Source organism: Hyla sarda, chromosome 3 (genome assembly GCF_029499605.1).
Source record: "Hyla sarda isolate aHylSar1 chromosome 3, aHylSar1.hap1, whole genome shotgun sequence".
In the NCBI taxonomy this organism is placed as follows: Eukaryota; Metazoa; Chordata; class Amphibia; order Anura; family Hylidae; genus Hyla; species Hyla sarda.
Window position 1 is genome coordinate 349,438,224 of NC_079191.1, and position 13,555 is coordinate 349,451,778.

At 42.3% G+C, this 13,555-nt stretch overlaps 1 protein-coding gene and 1 long non-coding RNA gene across 7 annotated transcripts in view; one reads left to right on the top strand and one right to left on the bottom strand.

The window, feature by feature from the left end:
- SLC8A1 (solute carrier family 8 member A1) overlaps positions 1–13,555 on the bottom strand; it is a 568,703-nt gene that overhangs the window by 43,077 nt on the left and 512,071 nt on the right. For all 5 annotated transcript variants that reach the window (XM_056567535.1, XM_056567539.1, XM_056567534.1 and 2 more), the window contains one exon: positions 1,303–1,402. In XM_056567535.1, coding sequence (XP_056423510.1) covers positions 1,303–1,402 — 100 coding nt within the window. The remainder of the gene's footprint in view (positions 1–1,302; positions 1,403–13,555) is intronic.
- LOC130362666 (uncharacterized) overlaps positions 1–13,555 on the top strand; it is a 67,170-nt gene that overhangs the window by 3,004 nt on the left and 50,611 nt on the right. The gene's annotated exons all lie outside the window — the stretch shown is intronic.

Consider the following 13,555-nt stretch of genomic DNA (forward strand, 5'->3'; position numbering starts at 1 on the left):
ATGGTTATTTAAAGAAAACTGCTCCTGAAAATCCCACCACTAGGTGTCTCCATACCTACTGGGACACTAACCAGTCCTGCAGCAGCATCGGGCTTGTCCTTGAGTCATGGACAACAGATGACTCATGGACAAGGCTGCACGAGCAGACACACCAATCACCTCCCACGACCACAAGGAGAGACACACACTCTTCTCCTGAGAGGATTTCTTACACTGTCAGCTAATGAAAAGAGATATTTTTTAAATTAATATAGGTGACAGAGGCATAAAAACTATATGTACAAGGTCAGGATTAGGTACTGAGTAGCAAATTATTATTATTTTTTTTTTTTTTTTGGGGGGGTGGGGGGAATCTGGCAGGTACACTTTAACTTGAATATAAAATTGGTCTAGCTCTAAGGGAGCTTGACGTGGTTTGAATCAGTTGAAAACATGCAGAAGCTTCATATCATCATCAACTTTTGCTTCTGCTACATCATCCAAACTTGTTGACTTGCCAACTGGGGTTCAAATGAGGATTGTGATTGCAAATGTATATGGATCAGACACACCTTGCGAAAGGGCATGGCCCAGATTTGCAGACACTGCAATGTTTTGTGAAATATTGATGCAGTGAAAAATATGGCATTTGAGCCTCGATCTGCCAAGAAAAGTGTCTGGACCTTCATACAGTGAGGTTTGGGCTAATTCTATGTTTTGCTATGGGGTCCAATGATTTCTGTGCATGTTCCAGATATCATGTATATACTGCTTTTGTCTTTGTAACCAACTATAAAAAATGCAAAATACAGTAAAGTTTAACCACAATATTAATAATAGGAGGCAGAAATCCCAGTAAATATGCCAAGAATGCAATCATATGTAAGGATTGATTTACAACTAGATATATGCACTCTGAATATTAGCTATGTGCTGTAGTGAGAGATCGGAGGAACAAATAATCCCAACTGGCCCCCGGATTCAACCAGCTTGTGAAAAAGATCTAGTTCAATGCTGTCATGTATTTAAACACATAAATGCCTGATATGTTTTTATATTCACGGTAAATAATAAAATAAATCACAAGCCAGCGACAATTCTGTAAGTCTTAACGTTCCATGACACAATCCCCAAAGAGAAATAACACTACATTAGAGCAGCAGGGTCTCTGGAGAATCCTATAACTGGCTTCAAACCTTGGATAATTGCCATAATTCCCTTCTAACAAACATAAGAAAAATGAACATAAGTTTCCTCTTGATGGTCTTGGATGCTAGGGTGGCATTATGTAAACCAAAGTATGTATCCAATGCATGGACTTACCAGCACTAACAGTAATGGCTTCGATAAATTGCTCTCTCCAGCTGTTCGTTCCAACCACCAGGGCAAGATTTGTCTTCTTAATAAGTTTGTCCACAGTGCTCTGCAGAGACAGAAAAGGAGTCAGGGACTCATTGTTATCACTTTTCTTTTACACATACAATGGAAAACCTTGGCCATTTGGCAAGTGTGCAAGTCTGAACCTTATCACAAACATATATGTAAAGGATGGGTATAAATGCAGATATGGAGTTATTTATTGTGAAGGACAAGAAAGGGATTTCCAAAATATTTTTTGAGAAAGGCTTCAGGCTTAAAGGGGTATTCCAGGAATTTTTTTTATTTGACTATGCTACAGCGGCTGTAAAGTTAGTGTAGTTCATAATATAGTGTCTGTACCTGTGTGTGACAGTTTTCTCACAATTCTTCTGTGATTTTCACCCCACTATTTATTTTTATCAGCATACAAAATGACTGTTGTCTCAGATTTTTCCCAGCTTGCAAAGCGGCCGAGACCTGACTCACTAGTCAGCTGATGACAGGGAGCGTGTCTGCTACAAAGGGTGGAGGGATCGCTTGGTGGAAAATAGATCAATCTGCAACTAATGCAACAGCTGTAGGCACCCAGATTAAAAACCACAGGTCTCTGAAAGGATGCAGCTCATTTATGTTTCAATGGGTGGGGTGGCTGATGTTTGGGAGGGAGGAAAATGGAATTGTGGGATTTGTAGTCAAAAAAAGAAAAGTCAAACAGGAAATACAAGTTCAAAAAAGCTAGCCACAGTGTTATGGTAATCTCACAACATAGCAATTTAGCCCCAAGACAAGCGCAGATCCTTTCTAAGCATGACCATTACTGTCTGCCAGGTACATACTAAAATCACCTTATGGTGAATAACCCCTTTAACAATATAAGGCCCCTTTCACACTGCCATTGCTCTCCGTCAAGAATGGACATTAAAGTCTCTCTCTTTTTTTTTGTGTGACTTTAACGGCTGTTCCCGTGAGGGGGGGGGGGGGCAACAGGCAACAACGGCTCCCGACGGCTCCCATTTACCATTATGGGGGTCTCCAGGCGCCGTTGTTTTTGACAGTAATAGCGGGAGAAAAAGACGGCGCTTGCAGTAATTTTTCTCCCGCTATCCTCCCTGGCTCCCCCGGTGGCCATTATGCCGTGTCATAACAGCAGTGGGAAAGAAGCCATAGTGACCTCCTGTCCTTGCCACTAGATTTATGACTGGGGCACATAACAAGCAAGGAGAGGTAGACCATGCGGCTGCTATTGGGCCCTTGAATAGAGGGGGGCCCATGCCTAGGTTGGTCCCATCCCTGTTTCTATTGATTCAAAAATGTGCAGAACTTATCTATCCAGTTATATGCACTGTCAACAAATTAATGGATGGGGGAATTTACTAATGGGTCATGGAAAGCCAAGGGAAATAAAGCAGAACTATCTGTCCTTGGGGGCAAAATCAGACACAATAAAAGGGGGCCTGTTTTAGCATTTTCTATGGGGTTTCCTCCCTCCTATGATAAAACCATTGTGGACAATAAGGCCAGTCTAAGCTCCAGGGCTAAACCTATGCAAAGCTGTCTAGTACAAAGCAGTGCTTCCATATCAACCACAAAATAATATTAATATGTTACCCTAATAAAACTACATTACATATCTCCAGATGGTGACCATTATGGTCACCAAGGTGCCAGGGACTCAAAAAAATTGTGACAAGAATTGCTGCCATGTGCAACTAGCTCTGCTGCCAATTTTCTGCTGCTGTATCTTAATGAAAATAAAGAAAAAAATCTATCCTTTTATGAGGCCAAAACAGTTATTTTTATAATTTACGTGTGCAAAAGTACTATGTGGCTGGAATAGCTAGCTGGTTTGGAGTAAATAGGATATACCAACATATTAGTACCTATATTTTTCTACATAGGGGCTTAAAGCTGTAAGAAGCAGAAAAAAAAGAAGGAATAGGTCAAATGTCTTTTTAGTACTATAGCATGAGGAATTCACTATAAAATGATACATTCTAAAACAGTAATGAGTCAAACTCCTGTAAAGATCACTGGTTCAAACATTAACTTCTTAAAGGGGTACTCTCCTGTTAGCCATCTTATCCCCTATTAAAAGGATAGGGGATAAGATGTCTGATCGCGGGGGGCCCGCCGCTGGGGACCCCCATGATCCCCCCCCTGCAGCAGCCCGGTACCTCAGAAGCCCGGAGTTAAGGGCGGTGCAGGGGACGGGGCATTGTGATGTCATGGCCCGCCACCTCGTGACGTCACGTCCACCCCCTCAATGCAAGTCCATGGAAGGGGAGTCACTCCTCTTCCCATAGAACTGTCCCCTACACCGCCCTTAATCAGCCTCTGAGAAAACTTAGCTCCGGGCTGCTGAGGTACCGGGCTGCTACAGGGGAGATTGCGGGGGTCCCCAGCATTGGGCCCCCCTGCAATAAGACAACTTATCCCCTATCCTTTGGATAGGGGATAAGATGTTCCTATCCTTTGGATAGGGGATAAGATGTCTAACAGTGGAGTACCCCTTTAAAGAAATGTTATGAATTAAATTACAGTTACTTCACAACTACTATCTGGGGCCAGAACCTGTCATACAACTTGTTTTGCAAGGGGCAACTTTTGGCATTAGCGTTGCCAGTAAGTGACACTATTCTGTCCTAAAGCTTAAATCATGAACATATGCTGATGCTGTTTCCTATTGTACATTACCCTTGTGTATTGATGAATAATTTGCTAAAACAATACACAAGGAAAAAGAACCAGACTCGAGAATATTGCATGCATCCAGTTTTCTTCAAGATATGAGTTTTACTGCATTTTTTAGTAAAGTTAAAAACAACTACTTTGTGCTCATCTCAGTAACCAAACTAAGGATAATAAATAATTTCAAATGTAATAAACAAATTACAATGTATGAGCATATTTCATAAAAATAATGGAGTTTCAGAGATCCACAGGCACCTGTATAGTGACAACCCAAATATTATATTGAATTTAAAGAGGTTCTAAGGTGTTGCTTAAAAATGGTTCCACCATAGCTGGAATGACTTATTTAAAGGGAATCTGAAAGCTAGTTCATCTGCACTAAACACAGTATACTGGGATATAGTGCAGGTGAACGGCTGTAAAATAAGGGGTTACTCACTTAAATCCATAGGATATGTGCAGAAATATTCTTGTAAACAACTTTATTCATCATGAGCCCCAGCAACCATTGGAGGCGGGGAGTCGGCTGGCTGAGCTCCTGTGTCTTAGGCTGAAATGCATTAGGTGTTTGTGCGCTCTTTCCCTAAAGATGTCGAAGTTGCTGAACTGTTATTAACTATGTATTAAAGGGGTACTCAAGTGGAAAACAATTTTTAAATCAATTGGTACCAGAAACTTAAACAGATTTGTAAATTACTTCTATATAAAAATCTTAATCCTTCCAGTACTTATCAGCTGCTGTATGCTCCACAGGAAGTTCTTTTCTTTTTGAATTTTTTCTCTGTCTGACCACAGTGCTCTCTGCTGACAACTCTGTCCATGTCAGGAACTATCCAGAGCAGGACAGGTTTGCTATGGGGATTTGCTCCTACTCTGGACAGTTCCTGCTATGGACAGAGGTGTCAGCAGAGAGCACTGTGGTGAGACAGAGAAGAAATTCAAAAAGAAAAGAACTTCCTATGGAGCATACAGCAGCTGATACTAGAGGGATTAAGCTTTTTAAATAAAAGTAACTTACAAATCGGTTTAACTTTCTGGCACCAGTTGATTATGAAAAAAAAAAAAATTTTCCACTGGAGTACCCCTTTAAGCTTTTTTTAAAATGCTTCAATAAATTGGAATTGTTATCACTTTGAGTGCTGGCTGGCCAAGACAATTGCTTTTTATTAGATGAGACAGGAGAGAACTGATTTTGGACCTTCTTCCTGGGCTTACAAGTTTAAACCAAAGTTCTTAGATTTATCAATCTGTTTGAGGAAAAGAAAACTGCCTGATTTGCCCTCAGCAACCAATCAGAGCTCAGGTTTCATATCGTAATGTGGTCTGATAAAAGGAAGCCTGAGCTGTGATTGGTTGCTAGGGGCAAAACCAAAAAGTTTTTGTCAGATAAATCTGGACCATACAGTAGTCTCCATAGTTTACAAATATAGGGGGTCATTTATTAACACCTGAATTTCGTTTCTTTACACCTGTGTGGCACACTAGCGTGTGCCAGGTGCCGCTGGTCAGCATGAATCTAGATGCCAGTGCCTTTTATTACCTGCCGGCTAATGTTTACGGAGCTTATGTGGTGCACACTTGTCAGTCAGCCCGGCGCGGCTGCCTGCATCTGGTCCTGGCCGGAGCGGCCATTGCCAAAACTGTGTAACTTTTGCAAAAGTTGCACATTAAAAATCAGTGTGTAAACTGTATACCTAGAACTGCACCCTCTAAACGCCCACTGCACTCACTGCCGAAGAAAGCCATATACACCGGTGAAAGTCACATCCACATGTGCGCTGCAGCTTCACAAAAATTTAGGTAGATTAGGGGGCCTTTATAAATAACCCCCATAGTTTACATAATTTGCCAGCATAGAAAGTCATAGTGGGCAGCTACTGAATGGTATATTGACAGTAATAGTTTGGCACCTAGGGTATCACTTAGAGATTCCACATGTGTTTTTGACTGGCTGTGACCAGTACAGAGGTGTAGCTAGGCTTTACTTCACCTGTGGCATAGTTTTAGTCTGATGCTCAAACCTCTATGTGCATAGCCTGGTATAGACAGAGGGGCTAGTTAGCGCCCACCCTGGCCCCAGCAGCTGAGACACATGACCTGCCAACCCCCAAGCTACTCCCTTATGTAGCCCCCTAGCTACTTCCTTCCTTTAAGCTCTTTAAGTGTGCACTCTTTAAATGGGTACTCTGCCCCTAGATATCTTTTGCCCTATCCAAAGGATAGGGGATAAGATGTCTGATCGCAGGGGTCCCGCCGCTGGGGACCCCCACGATCTCGGCTGCAGCACCCCAGACATCTGGTGCATGGAGCGAACTTCGCTCCGTGCTGGATGACTGGTGATGTGGGGTGGAGGCTCGTGATGTCATGGCCACGCCCCGCTTGTGATGTCACAACCACGCCCACTCAATACAAGTCAGGAGCGCCCGATTTTAGCTCCCCCCAGCCGTATACGGTCCCGTACTGCTAAAAACATAATGTGAAACTAGCATCAGCCATAATCCCCCATCAGGCAAGTCTCCTGCATTCATATGCTAATGAAGGCTGCTGGTGAGAGCAGAGTGCTCGTCCGCTCACTTCATTAGCATAATAATGAAGGGGCGGGGTTGAGGAGGATTAGGAGGAATCAAGGGAGCTCAGTCAGCCAGTTCCCCGCCTCCAATGTGCGCTAGGGCGCATTAGGAATAAAGTTGTTTACAAGCCTTGCTCTGCACATAATTTACGGATTTAAGTGAGTAATCCCTTATTTACAGCTGTTCAACAGCACTATGACCCAGTATATGGCGTTTAGTGCGAGTGAACTAGCTGTCAATTTCTCTTTAAGAACAAAATCCATACAGTTAGAGTGACCAGATACTTACCAAATCTTCCGAACCTTTTAAAATGAATACCATATTGAGAAGACCAACCCCTAATATAGACCAGATTTCTATCCCAGTGATATGCCATTATTTCAAACTAGCACTAACACTTTTACTATAGTTTGATATTACTTTTACAACTCTAACCATTCTATTGGAATTTTCGAGTAGTGGTAGTCATGTGACCAGGTAATTAAAATGAATATAGATTGTAAGGCTTCCAGAATACAAGCCCCGCAAAATTGTGAATTATTTATACACTTTCATGAAAGATTCAATAGCTAAACTAGTTTACTCAGACATGTCAATGACAAGCGCTTGGCAATTTCTCACTTTTAATATATGATCAATACTTTTGGGCGATTTACTCGGCCATGTATTTTAATAAAATGACATTAGACTGGAAAATGAAGTAAACATAGTAAAGAGCATGTAGAGCTACACAAGAGGGTCCATTAATGTGGGGAGGGAATTGAGTTTCCAAGTGAGAACCTAAGAAACACAATATACATACAAGGTCCCAGCATTGTCAATAGGGTTAAGCAGTTCTAGTAAAGGTAAAATAAATGCAATTTACCCAGTCTTCCCCTGGATAACACCACACAGTACAGTATTACTTTGCTATCATAATTTTGGCCTTTAGAAAAGTACTTCAGTCATTTCTATTTTCATTATATAGGTAGTCACCCAATATATATAACTCAGCTAGTGATACCTTAGTTATGGCCAGCACTCCGCTCCATCCATTCGGCCTCAGCATTTTTAATTAGCAGAAGACAGCATATGGGTTTCCTCCTACCATTCTCCCAGCCCTCTGGTAGGGAGCACATGGTAAGTGGTCACACTGGTGTGGTTCTCTGTGGCGGCCATTGTTTCTGTGATGCTTTGTCTGTGGGGTGGTGTGGCCCAGACCCAGGGCCTTGGTTGGGCAGCAGTGGGGCTGCCTGGCCACTCGGTCATTCCCCCTGTGGGCATGGTGTCTCGGAGGCAGTGGTCGCCACCCGGCGCTACGCCAGTGTCAGGTTAGGGACCCACTCTGACTAGGTGGCCTTGACGTGGCAAGTGGGCTTATACTTTATGATCAAAATTTATACTAACAACCTGTTAGCTTTTTAAATTATGCTGAGAAGCAAGTGGATCAAATTACACATGGTGGATGTGCGGCTGTGTTTCTCTATTTGTGTTATACCTTAGTTATTCCCTTCTATCTGCAATATCAGGGGTCACTGGACTGCTTCTTTAAAAGGATTGTCTGGTGGCATAACAATGGGACACCAGACAAAAAATATCAGTACAAAAGTGCCCACAACCTTTAAATGTGCACTGTGAGATCCAAAAACTGTTAGTGATGAAAATTAAAGGAAATCTGTCAGCTTGCTCCCCCCCCCCGCACTAACCAGAGGTACTGGCTGGTAGTGCGGGGGACGCTGATCAGTTTGATGCTTACCGTGCCGCATCCGCCTCGCCGTTCGGCCGTAATCTTCTATTTTCGGTATATGCCAATCAAGTGCTAACTTGCACCAGCCGGGCTAACTGGCACTCTGACGTCAGTGTTTCTGGCCACAGCACCGCCCAGCTCATCAATATTCCTCCCCTCTCTCTTCATTACAGAGTGGGGAGAAGAGCGAGAGGCGGAGGGAGGGGAAGAATATTGATGAGCTGGGCGGCGCTGCAGCCAGAAACGCTGACATCAGAATGCCAGTTAGCCTGGCCGATGCAAGTTAGCACCTAATTAGCATATACCGAAAAGAGAAGATTATGGGCAAATGGCGCAGCGGATCCAGGCACGGTAAGCATCAGACTGATCAGTGTCCCCCGCACTACCAGCCAGTACCGCTGGTTAGTGCATAGGGAGCAAGCCGACAGTTTTCCTTTAAAGACCTTTTGTATTATGGTTGTTTACATTTATTTTTCATATTTTATAAAGAAAACGGCTCCTGAAAATCCCACCATTAGGGGTCCCCATACCTATAAGAACACTTACCAGTCCTGCAGCAGCATCAGAGTTGTTCATGAGTCATGGACAAGAGATGACTCATGGACAAGGCTGAATGAGCAGACAACCAATCACCTCCCACCACCACAAGGGAGAGACACGCCCCCTTCTCCTGAGATGATTTCTAACACTGTGAGAGCTAATGAAAATAGGGAATTTTATAATAAATATAGGTGATAGAGGCATAACAATTAGATGTACATGTGCAGGATTAGGTACTGAGTAACACACACACACACACACACACATATATATATATATATATATATATATATACACATTTTTTTGTGTGGGATCTGACAGGTAGACTTTAAAGGGGTACTCCAGTGGAAAACTTTTTTATTTTTTATTTTTTTTATCAACTGGTGCCAGAAAGTTAAGCAGATTTGTCCATTCTATTAAAAAATCGTAATCCTTCCAGTACTTATTAGCTGCTGAATACTACAGAGGAAATTATTTTCTCTGCTGACATCATGACCACAGTGCTCTCTGCTGACACCTCTGTCCATTTTTTTAGAACTGTCCAGAGTAGGAGAAAATCCCCATAGAAAACATATGCTGCTCTGGACAGTTCCTAAAATGGATAGAGATGTCAGCAGAGAGCACTGTGGTCATGATGTCAGCAGAGAGCACTGTGTTCCAAAAAGAAAATGTCCTCTGTAGTATTCAGCAGCTAATAAGTACTGGAAGGATAAAGATTTTTAAATAGAAACAATTTACAAATCTGTTTAACTTTCTGCCACCAGTTGATTAAAAAAAAAATTCCACTGGAGTACCCCTTTAAGGACAATAACTCATCATCCATTGTAAATCTCTTATACAGGGAAGCCTCTCCAGAAGATCACCTCTTATACAGACAAAAACATTTTGATGGATTTTTAGTCCACCATATGTTTGGAAAGTGTCCGTTTTAGTTGAGAAGGCTATCCCTATAGAAAACCACTTTTTATGGTTTTCTCAAAGCAGTTTTCCTGTATAAACAACTGAACAAATAATAATAAAAAATATAAATTAACTGTGGCTATTTACTGTAATTTCAAGATAAACTTTTATATATCAGTGATAAGTACTAAAAACAGAAAGCCATGTTCTCCTTTTCTGAGACCTAAGGTCATAGTTGTGATATATAGCAGCAGGGGTGACTGATCATGTTTAATGCCATAGCTGCTATGTTTCTCCCTCTGGCTCCCCTGTAGGCAATGCATATTATCACAGTTGATAAACACCAATTCAAACAGTTCTCTTTTGCTTTACTATGGACAGATACAGAGTGGCAGGACCTGCTCTACCATGGGAACTGGTGGGACCATTGGTCCCAGGCGGGACTTTTCAGGGACGGCACTTTGATGCACCTGCAGATGGGTTAATAGATGGGACATCATATAATAAATGGATCAATACCTTTCTATATACTAAAGTCCTGAGGTTATTTTAAATAATATTTTTTTCAACTTATTAATAGACCTAACAAAAATGCCAATCAGAGCTGACAGGCCAGAGTGTATAGACCAATGTTTTTCCAACCAGTGGGCCTTCACCTATTGCAAAACAACTCCCAGCATGCTGGGAGTTATGGTTTTGCAACAGCTGGAGGCACACTGGTTGGAAAACATTGTTACAGAGACATACCCTACTGACAAGGTAATGGTAACATCCAGTAGACAATTTAATCTTACATTTCCAGGAAGAAGAACAGAAAATGCAAACTGAAGAGTTCCAACAAAAGAATTGTTATTTCATGAAGCATACAAATATGTCAGAAGAGGCCACAGATCAATTTTAGAACTATGGTTTACCTACTTAAAGGGGTACTCCGCCCCTAGACATCTTATCCCCTATCCAAAAGATAAGATGTCAGATCGAGGGTCTGTAAACGAACATTGGGTGCAGCAGAGAGATCGCGGCGGGACCCCTGTGATCAGACATTTTGTCCCCTATCCTTTGGATAGGGGATAAGATGTCTAGGGATGTCTAGGGCTGTGGCGTCACAAACCTCAACAATGCCAGTCATCCAGCATTGAGCGAAGTTCGCTAAGTGCACCGGATGTCTGGGGTGCCGCAGCCGAGATCACGGGGCTCCCCAGCGGCAGGACCTCCACGATCAGACATCTTGTCCCCTATCTTTTGAATAGGTGATGTCTAGGGGTGAAGTACCCCTGTAAGTATTTAACCGAGACATTAGAAAGAGCAAGACTTCTGCTCAGTCACATATTTTTATCTCCAGTATATTTACAGACAATCACAACTGTAAATCTATTCATTCTATTAAGAAAATGCTCTCAGATTAATCAATGCTATTGTTCCGTACCACTATATATGGCTACAGATACCAACATGCAGAGCGGAGAATTATAGCTTTGTCCATCTTCTCCTTATTGTCTTTGTTAGCAAAACGGCACCGAGAAAACTATCAATGTTAGAATGCAATTATTGCTCTATGGATTTTTCCTTCTCTTTGGTGACTTTAGCAAAGGTTACGGATTATCTATCATTCTAGTATCTGTCTAGTGCCTCAATTTACATATCACACACATGAGTGACATGTCTACATGACTGCCAAACATATGTGTCCTGTAAACATCTACAATTGTATTCTATGAATATAAAGGCAATATTATACTATCATTACACTACTGTACAATTTATCTTAATATTCTTGTATCATATATTTATAAACGAGGTGACTGATGGTTCACGTATGTGCACTGAATTCCGTCTGTGACTCTTCTTCCTGAGGTGGTAGTAGCTGATGTGGATGCCCCATAGGCAGCAATACAGTGCATCAATCCTGTCATGGTTAATATTCATTAACAAGTCTTTAATCTGTTCTGTCAATACGTTAATAAAGGAGAAGTGGCCATACTGTGAGGCAGGGCATCCCTCTACATTTCTGGAGAAAACCAGCTCATTTTGATTAAATTGATATATTATTATGTGAAACATTTCTTTTCCTTTGTTAAGCTGTCCAAGCTTCAGTCAATAATAATTCAAGGTTAATAACTTTTACATTGATGGTCTAACCTTAGGACAAGGCATTAGTATCGAACTGCCAATGGTCAAACTCCTGACACCCCCAATAATCAGCTAATTTAAAAAGAGACAGCTGCACTTGTGTGTAATGGGCAATGGCTGTGGACCTGCTGTGCTACCAAACCAATATGACGTCTGCTGCTAAAAAGGTACCAGGTCACTAATGAGCATGGTCCCGGTATGGGTAGCAGCTTGCTCAGCAGACCAGAAGGTACCAGTGTGAGCCACTAGTGTTGAGCGGCATAGGCCATATTCGAATTCGCGAATATTCGCGAATATATGGACGAATATTCGTCATATTCGCGAATATTCGCATATTCGTAATAGTCTCGTTTTATTTCCGCATATGCGAATATTTCGCGCATGCGAAAATTAACATATGCAAAAATTTGTATATACAAAAATTAACATACGTGAACATTCGCATATGCGGAAATTAGCATATGCAAATTTGCGCATATGCGAAAATTCGCACGCCAGTCTCACACAGTAGTATTAGAGCCTTCTTACACCACATAAGCTGGAAGCAGAGAGGGATGATCACTGTGATGTGTACTGTGAAAAAAAAAAAAAAAAACGAATATTCGTAATTACGAATATATAGCGCTATATTCGCGAATATTCGCGAATTCGCGAATATGCGATATTCGCGAATAAAATTCGAATTGCGAATATTCGCGAGCAACACTATGAGCCACACAGGAGAGTCAGAGCAGTTAGTACTCATGGATGAAGGAGATATGGTACATGGGGAAAAAGTGTCCACTATATAGAGATGTCCCCTATTGGGAAAAAAGGCTAAAAAAAAAACTATCTAAAGGAGAAGTGGCCATAGAGTGTAATTACCTATAAAACATGATAAAAAGCAATGTTACCGGATAATCTCCCAGTGCCGTTTAATAATCCCTTATCCCTCCCCTGTATCATTTAATCCCCCATTTTTAACCTGTGCCTCCTTATTCCCCCAGTGCCATGAGCCAAATTACCCCCCCACCCCTTACCCCCTGTGCCACATCAGTTCCCCTTGATCTCCCTGAGCCATTTAACTCCCCCTTTATTACCCTCTGTGTTAATCCATCACCCCCTCCCCCCCTTTATGAAGTGACACAGGGGGATAAAGGAGTAATGAAATGGCACAGGAGGTGGTAAAGAGGGGGTGATGAATTTGCACAGAGGGTAATAAAGGGATAGTGAAATATCGCAGGGGGGGATCAAGAGGAAATTATGTGGCACAGGGGGTAGTAAGGGGGGGGGATGATTTGGCAGGGGAAGATCAGGGAAGAAGGGAGGTGAATGATGTGGCAGGCACATGTACAGAAGCAGGAGATCACTGTTTAAACAGCGATCTTCTGCTTCTGTGTTGGGGCTTCTGCAGGGGGCTGCAGCGGGTGCCTGGGCCTCTTACTGGGGTATTGGCTGTACCCCCTGACAGCGGCCCTGTGTACAAGGTAGGGCTGGCACATAAGCCTGGTTGTCCCATATTGGGAGTGTTTTGTCCCCTAATGGCAGTGTTTTGTCCCCTATTGGGAGTGTTTTTGTCCCCTACTGTGCTGTTTTGGGTGTGTCCGCATCCGCTATTGGGAGTGTCCCCTATTTGGAGGGTGCAAATACATTAAGTCTTATGGGACTCAGCCGGGGAATT